Here is a 10046-nt window from a genome sequence, read left to right on the forward strand (position 1 = left end):
CTCCTTGTAATCAGTCTGGAACATGGCGTAGTGCTAGCCCCAGACTCTAGGGCTGGGCCAGAGGAAGAAGGAAGGAGGAGAAGGATCTTCTCTGGTCCACTAAGCTAGGTCAAGTCACTCAGAGTTCACACAGGTAAGGAGACACACTCTGGAATGAAATATAATGGTCAGTGTATGTATCTATGAAAGCATGTGCGTACTTAAAGCAGTGTGATGTTAACTGATAACCCAGCCTTGCCTTGGCTCAGCACTGATCCTCATCTTACTCCCCAGTCCCTTTGAATCAAATCTACCAGCTACTACACAGTCCATGCCCCTCACCCCGTGAGTCAGCATTCCGACAGAATTCATCCTGGCCCACCACTGGCTTCTCCTTTTCCTGTCACTCCCATAAATGCTTAGTGAGGAGGCAAACATTTTATTGAGGTGCAACTTTCAGGCTACATTTGTGAACTTGCCATATGGGAGGCACTTCAAGGATATCTTGGAAGGGCTCTGGGTGTGTTTCTGTGCATTCACAAGTGTGTGCACACCTGTGGGGGGCATCTGTGTGTCTATGGTGTGTGAGCCTCAGTATATGAGTCTTTATGAGGTGCATGAATGAATGTGTACATATTATGTGGGTTTAAGACATACCTATGTTTGTGAGAAAGCATGTGTCCTGAAAATGGAAACTGCAGAGTATTTTATATGGAATGCAACCTTGAGTGCAGTGTGTATATATGCAACTGTGTGTGTGTGTGTATGTGTGTGCACGTGTGCTAGGGAATGGGGGATGAATGGGTGCTATATTCCTATACCTTTAGGTGAGCATCTACACCCCCAGTTCATTCCCTTTTCTGTACCTAGCAGACAGGATGGCAGAGTTTCTGCAGGCAGGCTTTCCTACAACTCTGGATTTTCTTAGAGGAATCCTAGGGCTAGGAATGGGTCACTCTGGTTCTCAGGGTCCCTCCTGGGCAGTCCTGCCCTCTCCACCCTGAGAAGCTCTCTCCCCAGGCTCGCCCTCATCATCAGCTTCAGCCAGCTCCTCGGGCATTGGCCACTCTCGCGTCTGCCACTCCAGCCGTTCGATGCGGTAAGCGATCTTGAGTGCGCTGGACTCCAGCTCGGCCAGGAGGCGAGCAAACTTGGTCTGTAGATCATCGAGTTGCTGGTCAAGTCCTCGTAGCCGGGACTCTGTGGCTTCCTGGAGGGCAATCTCAGCTGCCTCAGCATTTACATCCAACTTGTTCATTTTGAGCAGGATCTCACGGCCCTTTTCCTCCATGACGACCTGGGCCTGGGGATACTCGCTCAGGACTTCCCGCAGGTCCTCCTTGCTCAGGCAAAACAGGTCTGAGTACCCTAGACTCTTGATGTTGGCTGTGCGGCGGTTCCCAGACATGTTTCCTGTGGCCCACGGGCAGACACATGGGAGGACAGTTAGTCAGGAGAGGTGTGAGGGTTTTTTTCACTCCTGAAAGGACCCCCACCTCCACATCTGTGCTTTTGAGCCTCTCTTTCAGCTTCATTAATTCTTTCTTTCAGTAGTAATGTGACTGGGTGGGTCACAGTGATCTGCTTGCCAGAATTCATAGTGTACAGGCGATAGGCATGTAATGTGATAGTTAAAAAACAGTATAGCAAGTGCGGTGTAGACCTGTGCATCCAGTGCTGTGGGAAGATAGGTAAAGAGGCCCTAACAAAAAAGAGCCTCCAAAGCTTGGAGGAAGTGATGCCTAACTGAGCAGGAGGTCAGAGGGGAAGGGCGGGGGCAGGAGGTCAGAAGGGGGGCATCTAGGCAGAGGGAGGAGTACTAGCAGAGGGATGTGAGTAGGAGCCAGTTAGGTGCTGCGGCAAACTGTAAGCAGTCCAGAGTGGTGGAAGTACAGGGTGGGGGGAGAGTGGAGAGAGGAGGGAGAGCACGGCATGCTGGGGTGGTAAGCCGGGACAGGGAGTTCAGACCTTGTGCTGAGGACAGTGGGAAAGTACTAAGGTATTTTAAGCAAGGGAGCTGAATGGTGTCAGTCACATTTTGGGAAGATATTGGTGAGGGATGGTGAGCAAGGTTGATGAGGCTGGATGCTGCAAAGCTCAGAGCTGGAAGGACTCAGAAGGGGCATAGGAACTACCCTCTGTGAACACGGGCTATGCACTAGCCACTGCCATGATGCCTTACCTATACAACTCATCTGATCCTCACAAATAACTCTATGGGTTTTTAATATTTAATATTTAACTGAATATTTCATATTTAACTGAAGCCTAAAAAATGGAAATGACTTGTCCAAAATCATGTGGACAGTAGCTGACTGCATCCAGGACATGGAGCTTGAGGGGCCCTTGGAGGACAGATGTGAGGCCTTTGGAATAACTAGAGAGTGAGATCCCCAGGCTGACAGCCTGTGTGGCTTCAGTCAGTGACCGTGTGCTCACCCCTTGCCATGTTCTCCCATCCTCTGGGGCCTTAGCGCCTTTACTTGTGATTGGGCATACCAGCAACGCCTAAGGCACAGGCAGTAAAAAAAAGTCAATGAACCAGCGTACAGCACCTGGCCTGGCCTGGAGTTGGTGGAGTGAATGGCAATGCCTTCCTTCTTCCATCCTTTACATTTGGTTGTGAGAAAGTTCCTTGTACTGACTCCAAGTGTGTGTACTTCTTACCTCGACAACCTTGGACAGTTTCCCAAACATCTCTGTATCCCAATTTCCTTATTGTGAAAGTACAGATAATAGTACCTACCTGAGCTGTGGTGAGAATTGAGTGAGCTGGTACATGTGAAGCACTTTGAAGGTGGCAGGTAGTGAGTGTGCAATAGATACTAGCTATTCCTATTCTTATCATCTCTGTCATTTTCCACTGGTCTGTTGGTGCCTCGGGTTGACACTGACAGAGCAGATCTACTTCCTCTTCCCAAGGATCCACTTTGTACACTAACCTTGGCTCGGCTTCTTCTCAAGGGATGGGCCCTCCGTGTCCTGCTGCTCTTGTGAACCCTTTAGTGACTCAGGTTAAGGCCAGGTTTCCTTAATCCGTAGGCCCTGAAGTACCATTTAGTCTCAGTAGAGGGTTCTGCTGTCCCCACCGCCTCCCCGAGCCCTGTCCCGGAACGGAACCTGAGGGGCCCACCTTTGATGTTGATGATGCTGATCTCCCCAAAGTAGAGCCCCGCACCAAGCACGGCATATTGTGTGACGCCATCATCTGCCACCACGGCCAACTGCCCCTCACGGATGATGTACATCTCCCGGCCAATGTCCCCCTTGCGGCAGACGTATTCGCCTGGTGAATAGGTCTGGGGCTGCAACTTCAGCACCAGCTCCTCCAGCAGGCTGGCCTCACAGTTCTGGAAGATCTGCACCCGGCTCAGAGTAGACAGGTGTACGGACACGGCCACTTCCGCCCGCAACCGCTCAGGCAAGTGCTGTAAGATGGCTATCTCGTTGGTCATCTTCTTGTTGATCTGCAGGTGCTGGTACCTGGGGGCAAGGGCAGCAACATTCCTCCCCAGCGCCCCACACACCTGCCTCTATTTTTTCCATCAGGATTCAGCTAAGCTTTGGCCAAGGACCCAGTCACACTGAGATCTCACAGGGGTCATGGGAATACTGGACAATTGGCTGATGAATATCTTCACTCCAGGATCACTTCACAGATATGTTTTGACCGCTTCTGCCTCACCCAGGGCCTGAAAGCCTCCACCAGTCAACAATGAATAAGACGCCCTTTACCTACTGTGACGCTTTACTCCACCTACCATTTAGCGATGCCTGGTACCATCCCACAGATACCTACTTCAGTCACTGAGCCCTGTATCTAGCGGCCCTCTGCTTTAGCACCCAGACTTGCTGACATCTCCTTTTGTTCACCCCACGGTAGGGACGACTATAACATAGTCAGCCATCTTGTTGGCCATCTCCTGGGACATACTGCTCTTCTCCCTTCACCCCTTCCAGGGCCTTCTGAGCCCTACCAGATAATGGCATTTTTATTCCAGGTTATCCTTCCATGTGTATGAGTTCCTCTCCCTATCAATCTCTCATCTGACCCAGCCCCCTAAGGCCAGATGCAACTAGTAGAAGCCATTCTATTCTAAGCCCCATCCAGTGGACCCCTCTCCCCATGACTCAGGTGCCCTGGCCCACCAGGCAATAAGGACCCAAACACTTCCCTCGAGCTTTATCCAGAGCACCTCTATGTGTCCGGGTCTGGGACATCATCACTCACCAGTCAATAACCCGCCGCTCCAGCCGGCGGTTCACATGCTGCTGCTTCATGTACTTTTTCACCAGTGCGTGGTCTGGGTAGAAAGTAGCATCTGCAGTGTTCATGTTGTAGATGACCGAGCTCATGCTCCCCATGATGGTGGCAAAACCCATAACAGCCAGCAGGAAGTCGCCCACCATGAAGAGGTACTCCTCCTCCCGAGCAGGCAGCGGCGTGTCGCCCACAGTGGTCAGGATCAGCGTGGAGAAATAGAAGCTATAGAGGTACTGGCGCCGCAGACGCTCAAAGCCAGGCTGCGCAGGGTCCGGGTATACCCAGGCGTCACGCCCGAAGCCCAGGTACCGGGACAGGGCAAAGTATAGACAGCTGTTCCAGTGGATAACAACAAAAATGTAGAGCATCAGCTTGGTGATGCGAAAGGCGTTCGGGTAAGCTGTGCGGGTCTCTGTGCGGTCAAAGGCCTCAAAGAGGCGGGGCACACGCAGAAAGCGGTTCAGCCTCAGCATGGGGGTGTGTGGGCCCAGCCGCACGTAGGCCACATCTGTGGGCATCAGGGAAACCAGGTCCAAGAAGAAGCTCCAGGTGCGAATGTAGCGGCTTGAAATCCTGCCCTTGTCCACCACCAGGATGCCCTGGTCCAGGAATCCTGGGGATTGGGAGGCGGAGGCAGGCTGGGGTCAGCCAGGAGATGGGCTCAGGTATGGGGCGGAGTCAGGGCACCTGCCTGCTCCAGGAATCAGGGTGAGAGTGGGCAGGCCAGGGTAGGACAGGGAGAAAGACATGGGGACAGGGTGGGGTGGGCACAACCTTGCTCCAGGGTTTCTGGGATGGGCACAGGGATGTTGTGAAGCCTGGAGGCATGTGGATGTGCTCTCAGGGAGGGGCTCACTTCCTTGTGACTCAGAGGTCCTCTTTAGGAAGGTAACCTGAACAAAGGCTCAACCTTGGGCTCACGGACCTGTGTGGAAGCGCACCACGATGTCCAGTAGGTATAGCAGGTCACTTGTGTAGTCCAGCACCAACCAGGCCACCAGATAACCGTGTTGCAAGTCAGGAAAGCAGGCTCTGTGTGGTGGGGACAGCACAGATTGGCTCAAGATCACCCTCTGTGTAAGGAAATCTTCCCAAGACACTCAGCACTCAGCACTCTTCCCTGCACCCTCTCTTCTGTGCTGCCCCTCCTTCCAGCCCTGCCCGAGGCCCTGCCCCTTTCTGTTGCCTGACTCCTGAGCCCTTATCTCTGCTTAAAGCCCTTGCCAAACCTGCACACGATGATGATGAGGTTATACATGACTGGGAAGACCATCGTGTTCAGCCACCAGTAGTAGTAATCCCCAGATGGGTCTAGGACAGGCAGTGATGTCCTGTGGAAGCAAGAGAAGAAGCAGTGTTCCATTTTTTTTCACCAGACATTCGTTGTTGAATTTGTCACTGGGGGCATCAAGAAGAATCAGGCTCCATCCAGTTAGATGGACAGATTGGACACAGGGGACCAGGATCTCTCACCTGGCCTTGGATGGGGCAGAGGGGCTGGACTCCGTTGTCTTCACTTTGCTGTCCTGGCTCATGCTTCCGTGATGCCTGGATGTGGGATATTCAGGGCCTCTGCCTATAGCGGCTTCAGGAGGTGGGGGCTAGTGTCTGCCTGCCTCCCTGTCTGGAAGAGGCTGCCCTTGGCCTCCAGCTGCAACTCCTCTGCCTCTGACTTCTGAAGCTCTTAGCAACACAACCAGGGCCAGCCCCTACTGAAGGGGCAGAGGCAGTGTGGCTCCAGCACCCCGCCCTGTCTCCCAGGGCTTGGGCTTACACCTGCCCAACTAAGCATCTCTAATGAGATCCCCGGAGAAGGTGGGGGTGCATACCTCAGAGGTAAGGCTGGGCCTTGTTTCTTCCCCCACCCTGCCAAGCTGAACAACTTAGGGGTCCTTTAAGTCAGGAGATGGGGGTGTCAGTGTAGGCTCAGATAGACATTCTCTTTTACTTTGTGCAAGGTCTCTGCTTGGGCCTCATCATTTATTCATTTCACAACTATTTACTGAATGGCTCATTTGTGTCAGGTGCTGAATTAGTCTCTAGGGACAAACAATGCTTGTCACATTAAAAGTGAGCTCCGTTTTCATTATCTGCACCCTTATCTACATTTATGCCCACTTTACCTCATTTTTTAAAAAATTTATTCGAAAGAGAGGGAGAGAGGGAGAGGGAGTGTGTGTGTGTGTGTGTGTGTGTGTGTGTGTGTGGTTGTGTGTGCGTGTGCTCCATCATGGGCAGGAGAGAGAATCCCAAGCATACTCTTCTCTGAGCATGAAGCTGGATGGGGCTTGATCTCATAACCCTGAGATCATGACCTTAGCTGAAATCAAGAGTCAGACTGCTTAACAGACTGGGTCACCCAGGCACCCCAACCTTACCCATTCTTGAGTGATGAGTGTGATGGGGGACATTATCTGGGAGTTTTGCCCCATTCTTTCCTGTTACCTCTAGTACTCAATCCCATCAGCTACTCCATGTGTTATCTAGATCCCCAACCTCCTTCAGTTTTCCCTTTCTATGAACATGCTTAAGTCTCTCCCATATCAAAACAAACAAACAAACCCCTGAAAATTCTCCCTCAATCTGAAGTCCTTTTCACTCCTATCATCTTTTCTCTGTCAACAGATCATAATCAGAAGACCTGCAATGAGCCAAGTCAATATTATGCTCAATATTGGGGATAAAAGATGAATGAAACACATTTCCTGCCCTCATGAAACTCATTTTGGTAGGGGAAATGGTTGGGTAGATAGGCAGTTACATATCAGTTTGATGGTACTCTGTTAGGTGATATAGGGCTGATACATTATAAGAAGGGTCCCAACTGAGCCTGGGCTCTGTAGGATGGATAGGAGTTAGTTCTAGAGATGGGAGAATGAAGAGCAGTAGAGGCAAAGTAGATAGAGTGTGCAAAGGCATAGAGACTAAAAAACATAGTGACTGGGAGACATTGACTGGATTCTGTAGAGAATGTGAGGGGCTAGGGGTGCAAGATGAAGCTGAATGGAGGACAGAGGACAGCCCAGGGACAGCTTTCTCAGTCATTTTATAAAGCTGGGCTTTATTTTTTTTTAAAAGATTTTATTTATTTATTTGACAGGGGGAATATAAGCAGGGGGAGCAGCGGAGGGAGAAGAAGGCTCCCCACTGAGCAGGGAGCCCGATGCGGGACTCAATCCCAGGATGCTGGGATCATGACCTGAGCTGAAAGCAGTTGCTTAACCAACTGAGTCACCCAGGTGCCCAGCTGGGTTTTATTTTAAAGCAGTGGAGAACCTGCAAAGTGTTTTGTGTAGTTAAGTGCTATGATCAGATAAGGGTTTTGGAAAAGTTTCATGGAAATGTCTGTAGTCCTCAACATTTTATTTTTTTGAAATCCTCTTTTCCCATGGCTTCCATGACACCATAATTTCTTGGTCTTCTGTTTATTTTTTCTTAGTCTTTTCATAAACTCGTCTGTCCATCCTTTCTGTGTTGGTGTTTTTTAAGACTCTGACCTAGGCCTTCCTCTCCTTCCAGCTGATCTTGGCCGCCCACAGGATCTCCTTTCCCATCTACTGACTCCCAGGAACTCTGAGCTGTAGACTTCTCTATCCCACTAACTGCTCTCTGGATGTCCTTACCTGGATATCCCAGTCACCTTTAGCCCATTGGGTCTATAATTGAGCTCATTATCTCCCTTCTTCTCTTCTCTTGTAATCCCTCTTTCTGGTCTTTCATCCCAGATATCTAGCATCAGTATTTATTATTATTATTATTATTACTATTGTATGACATTGTGGCAGTTTTTAAAAATGGTCACAAATTCTTTGACACTCCTTCCTTGTGACTGTTTCAACCAACAGAATACAGCAGAGAGACTTTTGTGGCTGAATCAGAAAAGGCCATGCAGCTTCCTTCTGGTTCTTTTGGGCATGCTCATTGTCTGGTAGCCCCCCATCAGGATACTCTTGCTTGGAACCGAGCGGCCACATTGTGAGAAATCCAAGCCACAAAGAATAGTCATGTCCCTGTACTGTGTTTGACAGTCCCAGCTGAGCTTAGCCTTTGAGTTATACCAGCCCAGGCATCAGACATATGAAGAAGAGTGAAGAAGCCTCAAGTGATGCTAGCCACCACCCTCAAGTCACCCCCAGGCATTCAGGTGTCTTATAGGAGGCCCCAGGCATCGTGGACTAGAGATACACCATTCCTGCTGTGTCTTGGTTGAATTTCCAGAATCTGTGAGCATAAAGAAATGGTCATTTTTTTACACTACTAAGTTTGGGCTGATGTGTTATGCAGCATAGTACCCAGAACAAACAAACATATATATATATATATATATATATATATATATATATATATACACACATTTCCTAAGTATACAGCTTGATGAATTTCATAAAGTGAACACATCCATGTAACCAGCACTCACATGAACCGTACTCTTCCCCCTTCCAGTCATTGCTTTTCCAGGTGTAATCACCAGCCTGACTTCCAATACCATAGTTGAATTTTGCCTGTGAATGAACTTATATAAACTAAGCATCAGTTTTTAATACTTTTATTTTCCTTCCGTATGCATCTTGTCATCAAGTCCTGGTGCCCTACCTTCATGTCCACATGCCCATTTCTCTGTAGCTTTACTACTTCAGTTTGGGCCTTACTAATTTGACCATGTATAAAATTCTTCATAGTTCTCTGTTATCCCAAGGATAAAATCTAAACTCCTTCACATGGCATACGAATCTCCAGTTCCTGACCTCTGTTCATGTCTTCAGCCTCATTGCTCAGTGTTTCTTCTGCATGTTGCCTGGGTCCCAGACGTGCTGTACTGATTGTAGTTCCCAAGGCTCCTCCCCACCTGTTGTTCATTCTTCCTTACCTTGGTATGGGCTGATCCTTCAGGCTGAAATTTCCATTTCTTTTTCTTTTTTAAAGATTTATTTATTTGGGAGAGAGAGAGAGAGAGACAGCAAGAGAGGGAACACAAACAGGGGGAGTGGGAGAGGAAGAGTCAGGCTTCCGGCTGAGCAGGGAGCCTGAGGCTGGGCTTCATCCCAGAACTTTGGGATCACGACTTGAGCTGAAGACAGATGCTTAAGGACTGAGCCACCCAGGTGCCCCAATTTCTTTTTCTTTTTTAAATACTTTTTATTTTAAATGAATTTCAGGCTTACAGAAAGTTGCGGAAAGTGTACAGAAAGCTCCCGGAAACTTCTTAGCCATGTTCCCTTGTTATCATCTTACATAACCAGAGTACGATGATTAACATCGGGAATTAACAGTGGTACAATACTTTGAACTAAGCCACAGACCTGATCTGAAACTTGCATTTCTCTTAGTTTACTATACTCTTGCTTGTTTCTCTGCTCAGACATCATTTACTCCTGAAGACTTCCCTAAGCCCCTTTGCCCTTCTTTCCGTTCATCTCACCAGCCATGCTAAGTGCTCCTCCTCGATGGCAATGATTACATTATATTGCGATTGTCTGGCTTAAGAGCTGAGGTCTTGCAGGGCAGATACGGGTTCTAATTGATTTGGCTGGAATCCTGCCCCGTGTGGAGGTGCTTGTTCTATGTTCCTTGAGTGACTGAACAAGACGTGTCCAAGGAGGAATACGAGGCAGCAGGTGGTGGGGTAGCTAGGAAGGGGCGGTCATCGGCCGGGTACAGTCCAAGCCATGCGCGCAGATGGGGCAAAATGACCTAGTCTATTTGCACTCATTCTTCTCTGAAGCTCAGCTTCTCCACAGGCCCCTCGTACCTACTGACTCCTCCCCTCAGACCTACCCTTCGTGCTAGCTCCGCCTCGTCCAGG

The 10046-nt window shown here is 49.4% G+C and overlaps 1 protein-coding gene across 1 annotated transcript; it reads right to left on the bottom strand.

Moving 5' to 3' along the window:
- Window positions 1–943: 943 nt before the first annotated feature.
- Window positions 944–5778, bottom strand: CNGA4 (cyclic nucleotide gated channel subunit alpha 4). The gene is made up of 6 exons (XM_059389371.1): window positions 5717–5778; window positions 5473–5574; window positions 5169–5275; window positions 4211–4856; window positions 3113–3462; window positions 944–1392 (listed from the first exon to the last, which is right to left on the bottom strand). The coding sequence occupies exons 1-6, from the start codon at window positions 5776–5778 to the stop codon at window positions 944–946; spliced, it is 1716 nt and encodes a 571-aa protein (XP_059245354.1).
- Between the last annotated feature and the right edge of the window lie 4268 nt (window positions 5779–10046).

This window comes from Mustela nigripes, chromosome 1, assembly GCF_022355385.1.
Source record: "Mustela nigripes isolate SB6536 chromosome 1, MUSNIG.SB6536, whole genome shotgun sequence".
In the NCBI taxonomy this organism is placed as follows: domain Eukaryota; kingdom Metazoa; phylum Chordata; class Mammalia; order Carnivora; family Mustelidae; genus Mustela; species Mustela nigripes.